At 38.6% G+C, this 21,061-nt stretch overlaps 2 protein-coding genes across 5 annotated transcripts; one reads left to right on the forward strand and one right to left on the reverse strand.

The window, feature by feature from the left end:
* The first annotated feature begins 630 nt into the window (after positions 1-630).
* On the forward strand, positions 631-7,419 carry LOC133847842 (zinc finger FYVE domain-containing protein 1-like). 4 transcript variants are annotated; one of them, XM_062283098.1, is made up of 8 exons: positions 631-1,004; positions 2,150-2,578; positions 2,642-2,843; positions 3,681-4,290; positions 4,364-4,562; positions 5,096-5,288; positions 6,093-6,254; positions 6,311-7,419. In XM_062283098.1, exons 1-8 carry the CDS (start codon positions 939-941, stop codon positions 6,898-6,900), a joined length of 2,451 nt encoding a protein of 816 aa, XP_062139082.1. In that variant the 5' UTR covers positions 631-938; the 3' UTR covers positions 6,901-7,419. The 4 variants fall into 4 exon arrangements, with proteins under 4 accessions (XP_062139082.1, XP_062139081.1, XP_062139084.1 ...); XM_062283097.1 differs by having other exon boundaries at positions 632-1,004; positions 6,090-6,254; XM_062283100.1 differs by having other exon boundaries at positions 634-1,004; positions 6,147-6,254.
* Positions 7,420-8,162: 743 nt separating this feature from the next.
* Positions 8,163-20,203, reverse strand: LOC133849512 (homeobox protein extradenticle). Its single transcript, XM_062285648.1, has 6 exons — positions 20,088-20,203; positions 19,766-19,847; positions 17,615-17,932; positions 10,498-10,816; positions 10,157-10,415; positions 8,163-10,087 (listed from the first exon to the last, which is right to left on the reverse strand). The coding sequence occupies exons 3-6, from the start codon at positions 17,871-17,873 to the stop codon at positions 9,800-9,802; spliced, it is 1,125 nt and encodes a 374-aa protein (XP_062141632.1). The 5' UTR covers positions 17,874-17,932; positions 19,766-19,847; positions 20,088-20,203; the 3' UTR covers positions 8,163-9,799.
* Positions 20,204-21,061: the final 858 nt, after the last annotated feature.

Raw genomic sequence — 21,061 nt, forward strand, 5'->3', positions numbered from 1 at the left:
TTATTTTTAAAAACTATTTCAAAACAATTGATTAACTCCCACTTTATAAAACAAGCAAATATTTGGCTCATTAAAAAAAAGTCTGCTTGTGATTTTCTGATTGGAATAATTAAGGCCTGTGTTGATAGTACATTTGCAAGCTGACAACAGGCGTCCAATTAAAAATAAAGACAGATTATAAAATAAAACGAATTGAAAGTGAAATTGTAGTTCAAATTCCCCCAAAAAGTATAAACAAACGGTTGCAATATTGTTGTCGTTGCATATCGATAAGCTTCATAATGCCTAGTTCAGTGTGTTTGAACTTGTATCGGAATTTTTGTTACATGAAAAAGCCGTTACTTCTTATATTCCTATTTGCCACATTGCGGATACAATAATATATATGTTTGATAATAATCCGATCAGTGCGAAAAAACCATTATATTGCTCTAAAAAATAAGTAATCTATTTTTTTTTATTTATTAAATAAATAATTCAACGAAACAAACTGCAGTTTTCAAAAACTACTGCATATCTAATAATGTGACCAGTTGACGATGGTGCAAAAGATGCATGTAGTATATTTTTGGCTTTAAAAGTACATTTTAAAATACTACTTACGGTAACTTGCTGCTGACTAAAAAGAAATGTTAATATTTTTGACAATGCGTGCGCGTTTTTAGTTTTTTTTGTACTATTGCGATGAGTGCTGAAACGTGCGCGTAAATTTAGTCAAATGTAAGCCAAAGTGGATAAATGCAATAAACAAATAGAACAACGAACGACAGCAGAGAGTGATATATAGAGAGGAGAACAGGGCAGCTACATACATATTTATTTGGTGCACTGTGGTGGGCAGCAAGCGACCATCGACCAACAAAATAGTCCATAATTGGCTGCAGGTTGCTGCAGCTGCTGTAGAAAATCGTAACAACGGCGACGTAACGATTGTCAATATGATTAATTTGGATACGACAAACAAAGTTCAATCGCCAATAATGCAGCCGCTACCCTATTTCCAGGTAAGATGAGATACCGAGGCCGTGCAGCGGCAACAACAAAAAATCATATGTCCAAAAGTTGTTTGGTCAAAAAGCACCAACAAAACCTATTGCGCATTGTTATTTCATGATTGTTCCATGACAATCGCACGTTGATAAAAACAAACACACACACACATACACGCACCCACACCCACAAACATACACAAGTGTATGTATTACAACAAGGCTTCTGGCGTATCAAGATTAACTACTAGCTTAAAGCCCAGCCCCAAAAACAGCTGCGACGCACTTTACATACGAAAAGGGGCACGGCAAGCAATGAAAATGTAAACAAGTAAACACTAGTTTCAAATTGTAGCAAAACAAAAGCAATTCCAATTCCACTTGAGCAGCAACAACAATAACAACAGTGACAGAAGCTACGCTTTAATTTGACTTTGCCTTCGATCCATTTGCCATCTCGCTCACTCACACGTTGTTGTCTTATGGCGAAATTGAATTAAAAACAAATAAATGTACTGCAGCTCTTGTGTGAGTTTTCGGTGATAAGCATTTGATAAGCAAAACTATTTGCTTATAATATATGATTTTTAATGAAAAAGTAAAATATTACATGCTAGCTGTTGTCATAAGCAAAGACAGTAACAAGGCAAAAAAAGTTAAACTGTTATTGATAACAGAATGCAAACTGTTAATGGGCTGTTAAGTGAATGACGTTTAGAGCGGCGCTGTTACACACACATACACATGCACACACACACACACACACAACACACTACATGCAGAGATATTCAGCAAGCAATAACAAAAGAAATACCAGACGTTTTTTTTAAATTGCGTCGTCACTTATTTGAGCAGCAACTCTAGCCAGCAGCAGCAATACGTTGACTCACAACAAAATACAAAATAACAGAAAAAAAAAAACAAAATCTGCGTTCAGCCGCCAGCGCAGCTGCTGCTGGTGGGCCAACGGCACCTGTAAATTCAGTTTTTATTGCTGCTGCTATTAATGCGGCCGCTTTCAGTTGTTGTTCTTGTTAAGTGATGGCATTTTTAGTGTCCATAACAGAGGTACGAACACTGCAATTAAACGCCTGTTAATTAACAGTTGACACTTCGTCTCTCTCTCTCTTTCTTTCTTTTCTCTTTTGCTCTTCACACAGGACGAGGCACTGCGACCCGATGTGATTAACGATGCCGAATTCAAATCGATACCGTTTATCAACACAAACGAATACGATTCGATAGATAATGCAAATGGCGTCGGCAATCGAGGATTTCTATTTCTCGATGCCGATGAAAATCTACAGATCGCCACACCGGAGCTTTTCTGCAAGAAACTGAAATGCCAGGAAATGGACAAAATCAAAGTGATCTCAATATTTGGCAACACTGGCGATGGCAAATCGCATACAATGAATCAAGTATTTTTCGATGGCGAGCCCGTATTTCGCACCTCCACCGAGCAAAGCTCCTGCACCATTGGCGTCTATGCGGCCATGCAGCGGGAGCAGGGCGTCCTCTGTCTGGACACTGAGGGTCTGCTGGGGACCACGGCCAAAAGCAATAAACGCATGCGTATGCTGCTCAAGGTGAGTGGGGCGATAACTTGCAAGTGTAATCGATAAATCGATCTACGATATACTTTCTTGCAGATACTCGCGATATCGGACATTGTTATTTATCGCACACGCTCGGAACGCTTGCATAGCGATATGTATGAATTCCTGGGCACCGCATCGAAGGCATTCTGCTTGCATTTCACCCAAGCGCTGCAGTCCATGGGCAATGGCAGCACACTGGGACCCGCTGTGATCATATTCCACGAGACGCACTACACCAAACCTCTCGAGAGCAGTACGTAGATACTGATTACAACATGTACTTATTAAAACCGAGCAATCGTGGGGTAGAAGAGTACTTGAGCTTAGAGTCAGTCGGTCTTCCTAATCTACAAGTTATTAATGAAATGCTATGAATCCGTCTGTCTGTCTGCCCGTTGACATTATCATATATGAATCGGTCTGTCTGTCTGTCCGTTGACATTATCATCTATATCTCAAAAACTAGAGGAGCTAGGAATATGAAATTTGCTAGCAACATTCCTTACACTGAAACGCAGCTCCAAATTATTAATGAAAGTTATTAATGAAATACTATGAATCGGTCTGTCTGTCTGTCCGTTGACATTATCTTATATGAATCGGTCTGTCTGTCTGTCCGTTGACATTATGATCTATATCTCAAAAACTAGAGGAGCTAGGAATATGAAATTTGCTAGCAACATTCCTTACACTGAAACGCAGCTCCAAATCATTAATGAAAGTTATTAATGAAATACTATGAATTCGTCTGTCTGTCTGTCCGTTGACATTATCATATATGAATCGGTCTGTCTGTCCGTTGACATTACCATCTATATCTCAGAAACTAAAAGAGCTAGGGATATGAAATTTGCTAGCAACATTCCTTACACTGAAACGCAGCTCCAAGTTATTAATGAAATACTATGAATCGGTCTGTCTGTCTGTCCGTTGACATTATCTTATATGAATCGGTCTGTCTGTCTGTCCGTTGACATTATCATCTATATCTCAAAAACTAGAGGAGCTAGGACTATGAAATTTGCTAGCAACATTCCTTACACTGAAACGCAGCTCCAAATTCTAAATTCACTTGAAATTCTTCTTTTAGCTGTGGAGGAGAGCGCCGAGGATAAGTTGCGAAATGGTTTTGCGCGCTTGAATTATGAGACGAATGCATTCAGCTCATTGCGCTATGTGGGCATTCAGACCGATGCGAAAAAGTCGACGAATTTCCAAAAGATCAGCGATGCACTGCGTCTGGAGATTGAGAATACTGCGGTTCGTTCGCCGCGACAACCGTCGGTGGTGTTCAAAGCGATGAAGTTATTGAATCAGAAATTTGCCGGCGAGATCATTGAGAAGGCAATCAATCCGTTTCCCGAGCAGTATTTCACATGTGGCGCCCATTGTGAATCGTGCAGTCGTCGCTGTCAACGCTCCATGGGCCATGTGAGCGATGGTGAACCGCATTTCAATACACAGCACTGCAACTATCAGCATCAGTATGAAAACAAGCTGTATCTCTGCAAGGCCTGCTACAACAATGGCAAAGAGATTGTCGTCAGCATACGGGCGCAATCGCAAACGGACACCGCGTTGTCCGGTTGGGCCAAATACATGTGGAAGGGCGATGTCATCGAGTGTCCCTATTGCGGTGAAATCTATCGTGCTCGCCAGTATTGGTATGGCAATCGATCACCCGAGGTTTCGGTGGTGCAGTAAGTCTGCTATTTAATTTATTTCATTATTCATTCGATGGTTAATTAAATTGTCTCTCTCTCTCTTTGACAGCGTGCAAGTGGTGCATGTGTGGAAGGGCGACAATGCGGCGCAGCGTGCAAACGCACATTCGGCTCAGATGGTGCTCGATAGCGTCAACAGTCTCAGCGAGGCGTTCACAAACATTTCAGGGCCCTGGGCGAAGGCCTTCAGCGATCTGCTCGCCGACAAAGTGGCGCCCAGCTATTGGCGGCCCAATCAGGAGATCATTGTGAGTAGTTCTTAGACTACGCAGAGTTCTTATTCAGCTCGACTTTGTCATCATTTTGACTGTATTTTTTATACTATTCCTATTTCATATTTCTATCTCCACTTGTATTTAAACTTTGATCTTTCTTCTGTCACTGTTAAGGAAACACTTGAGCATCTTCTCTGTAGATGCCCAGCGTTATCCCGACTCCGGCTGAAATACCTTAATTCGCCGTGCCACAACGATCTTCGGGATGTTTCACGGCTACCTCCTAGGATGCTGCTGGCTTTTGCCAAAAATGCATCCATATGGTGCGACTTTTGAGACGATGATACCCAACCGGTACAGCTACGGACCTCCACTGGTCTATGCTTTGCATCGTACAGGGGCAGCCGGTCCCACCTAACCCAACCTAACCTATTTCATATTTCTATCTCCACTTGTATTTCAACTTTGATCTTTCTTCTGTCACTTACCCCGCAATTCAATCTATCCATTTTATCATTATTATGCTTTATTTACTGTCAATTTAATCGTGTTCCTCATTTTTATAGCTGTGCCACGCTTGCAAGCGCAACTTTGAAAAGACTGGCATGCCGAAGCACCATTGTCGTGGCTGTGGCGAGGGATTCTGTCACACGTGCAGCCAACACAAGTTGCCTGTCCCAGCTCGTGGCTGGCTTCAGCCAGTGCGTGTCTGCAACGATTGCCACCAACAGTTGCAGCGCAAATCGGATGCAACGCCGGGTAAGAAACACGGCATATCCTTTATCAATTTGTTCCTTGTGTCAATTGTAATTCCTCTTTCCCAACTTGAATTTGTAGTTATCACTGTTTAAATTGTAGCTCAAAATAAGCATTTTAATCGAAATTAACTTAATAGACCCTTAAGGGTTTAAGGGTTTACAACTAGACTATCTTTGTCATGAATTTCTGCTATAAGTAATTCTTATAGCTTATCCATTGCAATCGCAACTTCGTAGGTAGACCTTACTTGTTTATAAAATAAAATGCTCTACAAATTAATGGTTTTAAATTGTCTTAATGGTTATCTTTTTACTATGAAGCTTCATTATATTTTTTCCACCTTTCCTTTTTCTATATTTACCTAGCAACTTATCACTATTTTAATTTGAATGTAAAACCTTTTAATTTCGACAAATTTAATAGACTCTTTTTCACATTTTTTTACAAATGGAATTTGCGAATAATTCATAATTTTCAAATATTCTTTTTTACTAATGAGCTAATTTGCGTTTTCACCTTGATGTTCGAAGTAATTACTATTTCATTTCTTGCTTTGTTTTTTACCAAGACAAGGGTCTAGAATTTACAAATGATTCATAGTTTTGCTTAGACATTAGTTGGATTCAATATCTCTTCTTTCATCATCACACTTCAGTCTGTCTATCTCGCTCTGCTTGCACAGTCTTTGTTCCTCTCTTTCTCTTTCTCTGTCTGCCTTTAACATATCTCTTTCTACCGCTGTTGTGTCTGTCTGCCTGTGCTGTTGTTGTTTGTCACAACGTTTCTTCGTTTGTTACGCAGCAGCTGAAGCTGACTTTACTTATTGCAATTCCCATCTGTCTGTTGTCGCATGCACAGGATCGAAGCCAAGCAACGATGAGGGCGATATCCTGGTGCGCAAATACGGCGAGACCATCTACAACACGATCAGCAGCGTGGCCGCCGTTGCCATCGATTATCCCAAAGGTAAGTCACACTTTATCCGACTTCACTTGAAACTTACATCTTTCTTCCATACACAGAGATGATCAAGGACAGCGCACGTCCATCGTATTGGGTGCCAGATGCCGAGTCGCCCAGCTGCTTCATTTGCAAATCGATCTTTGGCAGCGCCGAGGAACTGGAGCTAGGTCAGCATACCAAGCCCAACGGAGCACAGTCAGCGCTTAAAAGCCAAAAGGAACACAATGCGCCGGCTGTGAATGGAGGAGGAGGAGGTCCGTATGTGCCGGGTGAATGCCGGCGTCATCATTGCCGCCGTTGCGGTCAGGCTGTGTGCAGCGACTGCTCCAAGAACCGGATGTCGGTGCCGGAGCGTGGCTGGCAAACGGAGGTGCGTGTCTGTGATTCTTGTGCCTGTGTGCCGCGCTCATCGTCAAGCAACGGCAGTCGCAACAGCATCTCTAGCGCCATCTCGGATGCCATCAATGGCGATGATTCCATAACGGAGAGAGATCAACAACAGCAGCAGCAGCATCCACAGCAGCATCAGCGACGTCGCAGCAGCAGCAGCAATGCGAGCTGTCAGCAAGATTATCGCAATGGCAATGGGAATGCTGTTGGCAATGGCAATTGCAATGCCAGCGATGATGCCAAGGCCAAGACCGAATGAGACGCGGCCCAATGGGGCAGCAACGATAACAACAGCTACGATGTCACAACAATCTGGAGCAAATGCCCAGGCAGGCATTAGCAAACAGCAAACGACAACGACAACAACGATTGCCGATTGCCGCTGGCTTTCTCCTAAGCTTAAGCTGCTCTAAATCTGCTGCTCAACAAATCGAAGAATCGTACAATGTGATACTATATGTTCTGATACATCAGTTGTCTATATGCACGAGATGATCACAGTACTATAATCTACAACACCAAGGCATATAGCTCTGATTATCACCTTTGCCTGTACATACATTAAAACACTAGTTATATCTCTATGTATATCTTTATCATCCTATACTCTGTATTCAAATATTACCTGCATCTCTTAATCCTCAACATTTCTTACTTGATCTTTTGTTTTTTGTTTTTTTTTTACCTATACATATACATATTTTTGCCTGATCTTGAAAGTCACTTAGTGTAATTGTTTGAATTGAACAAGTCCAATAAATTGAAACCAAAAAACCTCGAATAATCAACTTTTTTTCTAAAAGGGTATCTTAATAGTAATATATTACTTATATTATTATTATATTAAAAAAAGATCTAAATACATATATTGAGAAACCCATACAAATATTTTAACAAGAATGTTAGACGTGAATGTGCTCGACTGTGAGATACCCTCTACCTATTTTTAAAGTAGTGGGTTATTCTATTTAAAATATATCGAATTTATAACCATAAAAATACTGAAAGGCTATATTTGGTATAACACAACATTTTAAATATACCATAAATTGAAAATTATACCAGATATCAAATTAACATACCGTTAGAATATACCAAAAGTTATATTTGGTATATTGATATATTCTAACATTTAAAATATACCATACAGTGCAAAATATATCAGATTGTCAGCCAAAGGAATAGGTTAAGAATATTTCAATTCTAAAAGAGATAACCCATCATACATATAATATATTTAAAAAAAAGAAGAAAACTACGCAATATTATTTGCCACAATTTTGTTGTTGTTTATTTAATTATAATATAGCATTGTTTTGTTTTCGTATTACTTTAAAATAATTATAGTTTATACCCATATATAGATTTATGTATATACGTGTATATACATATATATTCATGTGTATATATATATACTATATATATTCAGATCTGTTGTGGTTTAACAGTTGGCTGACAATTATGCGTTAGTACAATACTTTTTCCATCGAATACTAGGAGGAAGGAAGTTAATTATATTTGTTTTTCTTTTCTTTTCTTTTGCGATTCTAATTATTTTGTATGTTGTAAATTATATTGCATTCATAAACCATTATTTTAGTATTTATATATACCAAGATATTTGGGGATTGTGATGTTTAGTTTGTTTTGTGCAACAAAAACAAAACAAAGTGAACAAATATATATAAGAGAACAAAAAAAAAAAATAGATATATGAAAAACAGAGAAACAAACAATTGTTAAATTGGATTTACATCGTATACATGCTTTTGTTTTTGTTAAATCGTTTTTTCATTTTTTTCGTGTTTTGTTTTAAGTTTAATTTGCCATAAATATTTAATAAAAAGTTGTTCGTTTCCGTGTTTTCGTTAATGTTATTCGTAATACTTTGTTGTTGTTGCTGTTTTACGTTAACGTATCGACTGTTATACGGCAGCGTATAACAGTTGCGTTTGCTGGTATACAATTGGTATGGTATTTTCTTTTCTTTTTTTTTGTTTTTGTATATATATATGTATATATATTTATGATAAATGGGAGTTTCGTACTAGTATACATTTGTTCTTGTTCTTCTTAAGCGAAGGTATACAAATTTTTGTTGAATCGCAAATCGTTTGAAGTATACGTATTTGTTTTTTGTATATATATAGAGTTGCTCTTCTTCGTATTTAATTTTTAGTATACATTGTGTTGTTGTTGTTTGTAAATTTAATTTTAGTATACAATTGTTTACGTTCTGCTCCAACGTCTAGTTAGTTTTTAGCGGCTTAAAGACTACGAAAAAAATATATAAACTATTTAAACTAATGCCTAAGTCGAAAGTTTTCGTTTTGTGAAATTGATTTTTGTTTTGTTTTCATTATTTTGTTTTTTTTTTTTATAATAGTTTTCATTACTTGTGATTTTTTACGTATTTGAGGTTCACAATTAACGTTAGAGCGCAAAAAGCTAAAAAAATTGATTCGTTTTATATATTTTTTTTTGTGGTTTTCTCTTTTTTTCTTGTTTGTAATCATATATTTCTCATTAATTTTCTTTTCATATTATTATTATTATTATTTTCATGGCCTTCGCGGGGGCGGCAAACGAGGAAGGAGAAAGGGGAGGCTTAGAAATAATACAAAAACTTTAGTTACTTAAGCTAAGCACACACAAAAAGCTAAATGAATAATAATTATTGTTAAAAAAAAAAAAATAAACACCAAAAATTACACAATTTGTTTTAGCAAAAAAAATTACAAAGTTGTTTTTGTTTTTATTATGTATATTATATATGTATATGTTACGTATATGTGTATGTGTGTGTGGGAACTGAATTTACAAAGCTCTGGCACAATGTGTATGTGTGTGTGTGTGAGTTTCGTTAAGTTGATTTTCAGTACATAATACTAATTAAGACATAATCGTATACATAATTGATTGTATGTTACATACATGCACACACACATACACGCACACACACTCGACATACACACACACACACACACACACAGACAGTCGATCGACTGTTATACATAATGTAATATGTATGTTAGAAGAGTTTTGGGGGGAAAAAACATAAAAAAAAATGATTTCTATTAATGATTACGCACACACACACACACACACACACAAACAGAAAATTATGCAAATGGTTGTTAGCTTTGGCAAGCCTATCCTCAAGGGCTAAGATCCTGATGCAAATTGGGATCATAGCCGCCCATGCTATTGTCATACGGCTGCTGTTGATCATAGCCACCGGAGCCCATGGGATAACCCATTGAATCCTGTGGCGGTGCGGGCGACATCATTGGCGTTGTGGTGCCACTTGGCGGACCGGCCATCGAATATGGCGAGGCGCCGGCTGCCTTCTTGGCCGCATACAGATTGGCCTCCTCCTGGGCCTTGCCGATGTTCTTCTTGTAGCGAATGCGCTTGTTGCCAAACCAATTCGACACTTGCGAAACCTGATGGATGAGGAAGAGAGGAGAGTTAGGTAAAATGCAAATTAAATGCAAAAATGCAATTTCGCTCACTGTTATGCCGCATTTGCGCGCCAACTCCTCCTTGGCCTCTTCGGATGGATACGGATTGCTCAGATGACTATAGAAATACTCGTTAAGGATTTCGGATGCCTGCTTGCTGAAATTGCGACGCTTGCGACGGGCGTCAAGGAAACGTGAGCGAAGGATCATAACCGCCTCGCAGGTCGATTGCTTCAGTTGCATTTGAATCGAACTGAATTTCTTGTGTATGATCTGCACCATGCGCTCAATCTCTTTGGGTGTAATAGGTCTGCAAAAGCAAGAAGAACAATTAACGATTTGAATCGAATGAATTTATCGATATCGATCGATATCGTTATCGATTTATTTACCTGGTGCGACTCTGCTCGCGCAGCAAGTTCATGACGTGGGTGGTGAACTCATTGCAAGCCTGCTCATATTTCTCCAGCTCCTGGTGATAGATCTGACGGATCTGTGCCAATTTGGCGCGATAATCCGAATGCTCGATGGCGTTATCGGCACCATCGATGGACAGTGAACCGCCCTGGCTGGCTGCCGCTGCTGAGGCGGCTGCAGCGCCACCGCCGCCCTTTTCGGGACCGGCCACGCCTTCGGCAATCAGCATGTTATCCAGGCGCATCAATTGCGGATCTGGGGGCTCCTCCTCTTGCGTGTTGCGAATCGACAGCACTGCAGCAAGCAAAAAAACAAAACAAAAGCAAAAAAACACATTTTAAAATTTCAAGCTTGAAGAAAATTGCAAATGGCATCCAGAAGGCGGGCAGTGTTGCCACCCCCCCTCGAGCAAAATAAAACTACTTGCACGTAGCTAAGAAAACAGTGTTGTCCCCCCACACAAAAGCTTATTGCATTGTCTCTACTAAGGATGTCTGCGTCTGTGTGTGTGTGTGTAAGAGAGAACGCATAAAATTTTATTATGCGTCGCTGTCGAACAAGTAGAAGATGATGAAGAAGAAGAAGCAGCAGCAGCACAAACACATGGACAAAGCTGCCTTATTGTCTAGGGAAATGCGTGTGCGTGTGTGTGTGTGTGCGTGTTCTTGTTTGTTTTGTTTTTGTCTTCTTCTATTATTTGCAAGTCATGGCTATGCATGAATTAGATTTTGCGCCAGTTGCCAGTTGCTGCTACTGCTGCTGCTCTTCCTGAATCTTAATCACGTTGCCAAGGAGTTAGTCGAAGAAGTAGCAAACATTTCGCGAATGCCAACAATTGACTCCCCACTCCTCCCCCTCTTCCACTTTTTCGCACGCAAAAGCTCATCAGCATTTCGACAGCGTTCCAACAACAATGGTCCCGTTGTCTTCCATGTATTATGTATGTGTGTGCGTCGCTCTCTCCTTGTGTGTGTGTGTGTGTGTTTGGTGCAACCAGCAAGAGTCTAACTCGAGTAATGAAATCTAAAGCCAAACTTCCTTGTGCTCTTCTCTTCTCTTCCTTCGCGTTCTCACGCCCCTCGACAACTACAGTTAAGCTCAACTGCAAGGCTGCCTTTGAATAATACATGACACAAGCCCTCGCTCTCTCTCTCTCTCTCTCCGTCTCTCTCACACGCTACTTGGCTCGTTTTAATGCTGTCGGACTGCAAACTGATAAAACTCATAGCCAAAGTTGGCTATGAAAGCGACAATGGAATATTAGATTAGCCTAATGAAACTACATTAAATGCCATTAGTTAGAGCGAGAGGCATATAATGTGCATAGAGCTTTTCAGCTTTAATGTGCTTTTAAAACTCTTACAGCAAATTCGAGTAATTTATTAATGACATTACTATTATTGTAGACAATTTTGTTGGTATATTCATAATTTTCTGAAATATTAAAATATTTAAGTCTTATAAAATTTTAAGATTTATTTTGTATATCTATTGATTCTTCCCAAAGATCCTCAATCAATTTAGCTCCTAAATTTATTGGTTATTTTCTTTCTTTACTTTTTAATCTCATTCCATGCAAAAATGCTTAATCTGAACTAATATTTTGTGTAAAAATTAGAATTAATTCCTATACTTGGAGGCTAACAGCTCATTAACAGCGAACTAACGGTGTTAAGACATAAATTAACATTAACAGTGTCACATTAACATTTCTGTCGTCTGCAATTAAAGTCTGTATTAAACTTTGCTGCTCTTCAGCTTGAGCTTGAGCTTAACTGGAACACGTTGCGCCAATGACGACAGTTGCTCCAATATCCCAATGAAAGGCAAAGGTATGCCGTAAGTTGGAGAGGGGAATGGAGGATGGATGCTAGAAGGATACACAGCAAAGCCAAGAGAGAGATAGAGAGAGAGAGAGAGCGAGAGGGGAAACTGTGTGACTGCTGCGTCGTGACATCGGTGGTTGCTTTATTTGGTTAAGGTTAGCCAGAATATTGCCAAAGTTTTGCAAACACATTTAAGGGGGAGTGGAAAACGCAGAGAGAGAGAAAGAGGGAGAGTGGAAGGAGTGTGGGAAGAGGATGGGAGTGAGACATAGGCGTGGCTGGGCCTTCAAAATAGTTGCTATCTTTCGAGAAATCAATCCATAAACATTTTAAAGCAAGCTCAAGTTGATGATACCTTAGGCTAAGCACAGAGTAGTCAAGTAGGGAATTGCTTAAAATACTCTATAACGAATAGGGTATAAATAGGGATAACCATTTTAAAGTTAGAAAGGGAAATATAAATATTTCTTCTACTACTTCACTAATAATAGGAAAGATTGCCTTTTTAACTTGTCTTGCTAAGGAAAACTAAATTTGAAATGGAACTTCCAGCTATTTATTCCTTAAAGTTTTATTTAAATCTCGAAGCTTAAGAAATTGTGAATTATATTTATATTTCTTCATTCATTGTCTCCACTTAACAGCATTTCATTGTCTATTATCCTAAATAGTTTCTTTAATTCCTAAATTAATTTTTAAGGAAATCTCTATTTTAAATGGAACATCTATTTCCTGAACTTTCGCTTAAGACTTTCATCTTAAAAAACTCTAAATTATATTTAGATTTCTTCATTCATTTTCTCCACTTTACAGGATTTCATTGTCTTTTATCCTAAATAGTTTCTTTAATTCCTAATGTAAAGGTTAAGAGGAAAACTCAAATTTTAAATTGAAAATTTTACCTATTTCCTGTACTTTTCTTTATATTTCTTCTTTCATTGCCTCCACTTTACAGGGTATTGCGGTAAACAAATATGGGTAGCAAGATCTGTCGAATGTGAATTACAAACAGTTGCAATTTGAAGAAGACTTGGTGTCAAGCCCAAGTCTACAACCCTTTTGTTTAGAGCAAATTGTAGAGAGGGAGGCGTCAGTCAGGGGAATCAGGGATATTGGTAGGGAGCTCAGGCTCCGGCTCAGGCTCAGGCTAAAGCGTCATTTGCGTATCTAATGAAGCATTTAAAAGCGGTAACAGCAGCCGGAGCAGCAACAATGATAGTAGGATACATAGGACAATGCTTAGTCTGAGACTGATACTGAAGCGGGGATGGGGATGGGGGATGGGGTTGAGGATGAGGACAAGGACTTTGGCTTAAATGGCATTTCCAGCTCGTAAATTTGAATGGGGCATACGGAAAATGGTGAAGAAAAGACACGCAGACGAAAAAGGAGGCAACGGCAAATGGAAGGAGGATTATGAGGAGGAAGCTTTTGTATTTTTGGTCGGGTCGGGTCGGGAAGGGAAGGCGGCGCGTTTTGTGTAATAAACATGTCGCGAACTGTTGCCGGTTGAGTCAGATACAATATTATACATACTATATACACACACTCACACACAAACTGAAGCACAACCATTTGCATGCCTGTCGAACAGGTTTGCGCATTTCAGAAACTAATTTCAAGACGCGGCAAACACAAACACACACACACACACACACAGAGTCAAACAACAGTCGCTGATAAAATATGTTAAAAAGAGTCGAGAGACATAAAACTGTAGCAAACAATTTCTGTAATACCCTTTTACAACTGTTTATTTGTAAATTTGAATCATATATTTCATCCTGCGTTCCGTCTGTCCACGAATTGCATTTAAAGATTTTATGAAATTTGAGGCCAAAATTTCACAAATAATTCTTTTCTAAAAAGTATTTAGAATATTCAAATTCCTTTTCAACTTCTATTGTAAGTAGCTAAATTTCTGATGAAAATTTTAAGGGATAAAGCCAAAATTAAAAAAAAAAAATTCTTTTTTCCAAGGATTATTAACTTCAATTATTGAACAAAATCTTTATTATATTAAAAGCTAAATTCCTTATGAAAATTTGAAATTTTTTTTAAGTATTATTGTGTATATTCAAATTCCATTTCAACTTCTATTGTAAGTAGCTAAATTTCTGATGAAAATTTGAAAGAAATAATGCAAAAATTTGACATTGACATGATTCTTTTTTAAGGAATATTTTGGATATTGAAATTATTATTATATTATAGTTAATGTTGTCAAATAAATAGCAAGTTATATTTGAATCTATGTAATAAGGATTGAAGTGTATTGCAACTACGTTTATTGGAGAGAAATTGTTATACACCAAGTACATCCTGCTGCCCGTCTGACTGTTTGTTATTAACTTAATAAATCAAAAACAAAGGAAATCAAAACATTTTTTTAGTACATCAAGTGAAATGTTTCTTTATTTCATGTGAAATGAAATACTATTAAAATGAATCGTAGCGTATTTAATAGTCGGTTTGCTAGTGTTGTCGCATTTCTCGCTTGTTCATTTCATTCTCAATTCATTTCACATGTTGTGTATTTTTAAAATACTCGTTTCGCTCATCAGCAGTTCCTCTTCAGCCCGACTTCAACTCCACCCTCCCCTCCCGCATAACCCCTTCAAATCAACACGCTACTTTCAAGCACTTTGACTTGGGTCAAGTGCTCTTCTTGTTTACTTTGTCGGCGCCCCAAAACATCGATATCTTGCCCCAAAGCGTTATCGCCTTGTACACACGCGTACGCATAGATAAAAAAAACCCCACAATATACATATTTATATAGATATCTATGTGTGTGTGTGTGTGTGTGTGATGTGAGACATCATATTTTTTGTATACGCTGGGCGGCTTCTCGAGCAATTATACCAGGGATCTAGGTCGCATTACAGACAGCAGACAGCAGTTGCAAAAGCTCCACGCGTGGGTCAGCTGATTGTCAAAAGGCTTATCAAAATCAAAGGTCTATCAGCAGTCCCTAAACATGCAGTTATGCAATGTTCTGATACTGTCTCATAGTTAAAAGACACGATCGAGTCATCAGCAGTGTCTATTGACTCATCATTCACGCTCATCTCTAACTAGAGATGGGACAAATAATAGTGAGGAGACAAGACATGCTTTCACTAGCTTCTGATACGTCTTGTAGTTATAAGAAAAGATCGAGTGTCTATCAACTCATCATTTAATGGATCTTTCACGCTCATCTCTAACTAGAGATGGGACAAATAAAAGTGAGGAGACAAGACATGCTTTCACTAGCTTCTGATACGTCTTGTAGTTACAAGAAAAGATCGAGTGTCTATCGACTCATCATTTAATGGATCTTTCACGCTCATCTCTAGCTTCTGATACGTCTTGTAGTTAAAAGAAAACATCAAGTGTCTATCGACTCATCATTCGATCCATTGAATTTCATTTCACGCTCATCTCTAGCTAGAGATGGGACAAATAAAAGTGAGGAGACAAGACATGCTTTCACTAGCTTCTGATACGTCTTGTAATTAATAGAAAAGGTCGAGTGTCTATCAACTCATCATTTAATGGATCTTTCACGCTCATCTCTAGCTAGAGATGGGACAAATAATAGTGAGGAGACAAGACATGCTTTCACTAGCTTCTGATACGTCTTGTAGTTAAAAGAAAAGATCGAGTGTCTATCGACTTATCATTTAATGGATCTTCTACGTTCATTTCTAACTAGAGATGGGACAAATAAAAGTGAGGAGACAAGACAAGCTTTCACTAGCTTCTCTGATACGTCTTGTAGTTAAAAGAAAAGATCGAGTGTCTATCAACTCATCATTTAATGGATCTTCTACGTTCATTTCTAACTAGAGATGGGACAAATAAAAGTGAGGAGACAAGACAAGCTTTCACTAGCTTCTCTGATACGTCTTGTAGTTAAAAGAAAAGATCGAGTGTCTATCAACTCATCATTTAATGGATCTTTCACACTCATCTCTAGCTAGAGATGGGACAAATAATAGTGAGGAGACAAGACATGCTTTCGCTAGCTTCTGATACGTCTTGTAGTTAAAAGAAAAGATCAAGTGTCTATCGACTCATCATTCGATCCATTGAATTTCATTTCACGCTCATCTCTAGCTAGAGATGGGACAAAAAATTGTGAGGGGACAACATAAGCTCTCACTATCTTCTTCACATAACTGCCAAAACAATCTTCGGCTTTAAATAGAAATTTGTCAATGCAATATCAGCCATCTCAGAATTGTAGTCAATGCCTAGCTAAGTGTTTAGTGTATGCCATTGATACTGAAAAGCAGCTTCAAGATAAACGGATAAATTCAAGAGCCCGCGAAACAAAACAAAAAACAACAAAAATAAAAAAAAAACCCAAAAAAGCGTAAATGAAACCCAAACTTGAAAACTGAAATTGTAACTAGAGCCCAGATCCCAGTTCCCAGGACCAAGGACCAAGGAGCAATACCAAGACAAGACGTTGAGAGCATGGAAAAGAAGCTGGGCCCAAAGCAATTTCGCAACGGTGCGCATTGGGGGTTTCTTTAGGTGGGCAGCGGGCAAAAGGACGACAGGAGCAACAGAGGAAGGGAATGGAAGGAGCAGGGTGGGTTCTACGTGGTACGTTGATTCGCATTTGTTTCTGGGTTTGAGGTGGACTTGGGGTTGGGGTCCGGGAAGGAGAGAGAGGTTGTGAGATGGTGTTGGGGTTGCTGGCGCGTGTACTTTAGGGTTAGGCCAATGCCAATGCCACAAGGCAACGGCAATGGCAATAGCAGAGAAGAAGCGTTGGAGCCATTCAAAACATCTGGCCCACAATCAAAACGCGCTGTTATTGCCCATTTTGCGTCTCTGCGTGGTTGTAATATAAAGGAAAACAGAAAAAAACAACAACACGACTAAGAAAAAGGAAAATAAAAATATAATATAAAGGGAAAATAAAGGCAGCAGGCAAAACTCGATTTCAAAAAATCGCTAGAGGAACGGGGCAAACCGAAATAAAGGAATTTCAGAGGAGAAGAAGTTTCAATGCTGATTTCTGTTATTAAATGTTAAACAAGTTTCGGTTTCGATTTCGATTTCAGTTTCAATTTAGTATAGGTTAGTTAAATTATACAGCAACAATCGGCGGGGTTCTGAATGCAAATTCTTGATGAACAAGTTTCGATTTCAGTTTCTCAAAATTCTGTTGTAAGTTGTAAGGAACTATTCTATCTAAAGACTGACTCAAACACTTTTTATAGACAAATGAAAAGTTTGTAGTATAGGTTTTTTTTTATGGACTTACCGGTCTTCTCTTTAATCTCGCAGAGCACGGAGAACAGCGCTGGCTTCATGCGATGACAGTTGAGTGTGTGCTTCCTGGCCTGGGCCTCGTCCAGCGATTGCTCTGAGATGCTCATGATCTGTTGCAATATTTCTCCAATGTCCTTCTGCTTGCGCACCTCGTTCTCATTGCCGGCATTTTGGCCATCGTCCTGGCCAGGCAGACCGTAGCCCTGGGGTGCCATCATGCCACCGGTGTGGGCCATCATGCGATCCTCCATGATGATGATGATTGCAGTAACAACACTTGCACCGTCAACAACAACAACAACGCTTCACACTGCAATCAATTCAAACAATAAAAAAAAAACACGTTTCAACTTGTTTCGATTTGTTTTCAACGCCCAACACACTCACACTCACGCACAAACACACAGACACAATAACAAAAATGAAGTGTGAACAACAATAATATAACGATATTTCTTCTATCAACTGCAATTCAAAATATTTCGTTTAGTATGTGGATTTGTTTGTTTGGTATTTTATGCGCGCACTAAACGTCCGAACGCATCGACAACGCGTTACCAACTAACTGATTGAACAAACAGTCGGCAACGCGATGCGTTCGTTGCGTTCGTGTTCGTTCGTTTGTCGTTCGCTGTTGCTTCGGCTTTTGTTGCTTTGCACTGTTTTCTTTTACTATTTTATCTCTCACTCGGCTAGCGACGAAACGAACAAAAGATAATCCCCGACTCTGCATATGTGTGAGTGTGAGTGCGAGTGTGTGTGTGTTCTGTGTGTACTTGTGACTTCTTCGTCTGCGCCATTTGCCATCGATGTTGTCTTTTCGTTGCACACTGTGCAAAGAATGCTGATAATAGAATAGATATTCACTTGCTCAACAGGGGGGCGGAGGCAGGGTCGCTTGAGGTAAAACAGACTTCGGTTTATTTTGCTCACTTTTTGTTTTTGCGTGGCCGTCGGCTGCTGCAGCCTGTTGAAAGGGGCGTGACGCTTGAATAATTGAATTTGTCAAAAAGGATTTTCAAATCGTTATATCAATAGCACATCCTTTTTAATATCAAGATCAACGAGTTAGTTGAACTTGATAAAAATATTTAGCTTATCATTGCAAAGCAATCAACAAATTTACACTGTAAGCTAAGCTATGACTAAAATATCTTACAACGTAGTGTAGACTATAATGAAGACCAAATGCATCTACTCAAATTATCTGTACATTTTATCTAGCTATAGAAAAGTTGTCTACTTAAGTTGCATTATTATCAAAGATACATGCATAGATAAATAGTGCTATCGATAGCAATGGCAACAAACACAAGTGTCGATAGCTTTGGGGGCCGATGAAAGTGTCATCAATGTGACGCCTGTTAGGGCTGCGCACCTTGCTCCTGTGTTTAACGTTGCTGCAGCCCTGCAGCCATCGTATGCAAAACTACAACTATGCGTGTTTGCGTTTGCGTATGTTTATCTTGGTGTGCGTGTTGTGCATTGTGTGTGGGTGGTTGAAATAGCGGGGAGCTGACACACGCCACAACTACAACTGCAAAACACACACTCATTGACTGCTTCCCGCTGTGTGTGTGTGCGTGTGTGTAGAGTGCATTCACATTTGCGCAAAATGAGAATGAAGAACCGAAAATGTTAATGTTAATTACTTTTTTCAAGTGGCCATAAAAAGTAAAAGAAAACCCTAATTATGTTAGCACAGCAGCCTAAAATAACTGGAGAAAGCATCGTTGACCTTCAATGCGGCGGCCGCACATACACACACACACATACACACGCGCGCGCAATATGCACAATGCATTGCACGACACACACACATATGCATACATTGCATAGGTACAAAGCGCATCAAAGGCTGCGCAAAAATAAAAACAGCAACAACATTGCACACCAAATAAAAGCGAATGAAAACCTGTTTAATACACATACATACACACGCACACACACACTCGCACACTTTGGAACAAAAAATTCTTGGAAATCACAACCGCTTTTTATAATTCTTTGCTACAGTTGTTCCTCTTGTTGTTGTGTAGCACAGTCGTATAACAGTGCTACATTGTTATATGGCCTGCTACAGTTTTTCTTTTTTCGTATTCTGTGTATATTTGTGTTTTGACAATAAATAATCCAAACTTACATGTTGTTCACGCCACGAACGTTTTTATAAAGATATTGCGCAGTTGATATTTAGTTATTAAATTGTTTTTTTTTTCGCCGAGCTGCAATTAAATTGAAGCAAAACAAATACAATGCACTTGCTGTATGAAAATATGGGAGTGTATAGATGGGAGCACTGAATTTTCGTTTTTCGTGTAAATTTTTCAATGCGCTGCTGTTCTTCTTCTTCCACCCATAAGCAGCACACAACGTCGCCACTTTTTTTTTCGTGATACACAATTTTCTATTTCAAATTTAGTTAACTGGCTTGTTGCATTGTTGTTAATTGCATTGACTCACACTTTTAGCAGGCACAACACCTGTAATTACGTTTACTTTGTTGTTGACATTAATATTGCACCATAAATAAATCAACGAAAATTATTTACCACCAAAAAAATCTGCTGCTGACAAAAATGTATCTTATATTAGAGATGGAGAATCATCGTTGGCACTATCGATGTATCGATGCTTTTATTGTTGAAATTTTTAGTATCGATTTCTTTAAGAAACATCGGAGCTATAATATTTATGTTATGATTTATAAAAAATATTTAATTAAAAAAATGACTATTAATTGGAGGAAGAACCTGTATTTAAGTACAAATATATTTATGTGACGTAGCCAGCACAATATCTAAATTATTTAAAATACGGAACCGATTATTTCAACTTGACAAGAATTCGAGTGGGGAAATTATAAATGTTTAGAAAAATCTAGATATTCCTAGAAATAAGTTTTATATTATTATTAAATATAGACGCCATGTAGAAAATTTACATTTTTCGCTTTTATCGATGTTCTTGAATCTAGCGGTCACACTGGTGCTTGTGTCAGGGTTGTTATTTGCCATTACGTAGCGCATATTGTATACGTTACGGGCTTGCACTTACGCTGCTCGGTGAGCATTTACATACGATGTGAATGGAAAATTTCAAAAGTATTATTAACATAAATATTTCTTTAACAAATTTGTTTCATACATTTTTTTCTAAATAATAAAGCAACTAAAAACCAATGCAAACATATTGTCCATTGGACGATGTAATTTTAACCGGCTTACGTATTCACACACGTAACGTGTGGAGCAAAAATGTTAATTTTAAATTTTCCTATTGCGCATCCACTTGAGCGCCTATAATTTAACATGTCTATTTAACAGCGCGATGTTAATTGAGAAGATTGCGCTTCGATGGTCCGCAACAGCTGTTATGCGAATGTTACTTCAAATTGACAACTCGTTGAATGCGGTCGTGTGTCGCGTAAAACGAGTTC

This window comes from Drosophila sulfurigaster, chromosome X (assembly GCF_023558435.1).
Source record: "Drosophila sulfurigaster albostrigata strain 15112-1811.04 chromosome X, ASM2355843v2, whole genome shotgun sequence".
In the NCBI taxonomy this organism is placed as follows: Eukaryota; Metazoa; Arthropoda; class Insecta; order Diptera; family Drosophilidae; genus Drosophila; species Drosophila sulfurigaster.

Excerpts from the sequence above, each read along its gene's own strand:
- LOC133847842 (XM_062283097.1), top strand. The coding sequence starts at position 939 with ATGATTAATTTGGATACGACAAACAAAGTTCAATCGCCAATAATGCAG. Across the intron at positions 2,844-3,680 it reads CACCAAACCTCTCGAGAGCA|CTGTGGAGGAGAGCGCCGAG; the intron begins GTACGTAGATAC and ends TTCTTCTTTTAG. Across the intron at positions 5,289-6,089 it reads CAAATCGGATGCAACGCCGG|CAGCTGAAGCTGACTTTACT; the intron begins GTAAGAAACACG and ends TTTGTTACGCAG.
- LOC133849512 (XM_062285648.1), bottom strand. The coding sequence starts at position 17,873 with ATGGAGGATCGCATGATGGCCCACACCGGTGGCATGATGGCACCCCAG. Across the intron at positions 10,817-17,614 it reads CGAGATTAAAGAGAAGACCG|TGCTGTCGATTCGCAACACG; the intron begins GTAAGTCCATAA and ends TGCTTGCTGCAG. Across the intron at positions 10,088-10,156 it reads CGCGCAAATGCGGCATAACA|GTTTCGCAAGTGTCGAATTG; the intron begins GTGAGCGAAATT and ends CTCATCCATCAG.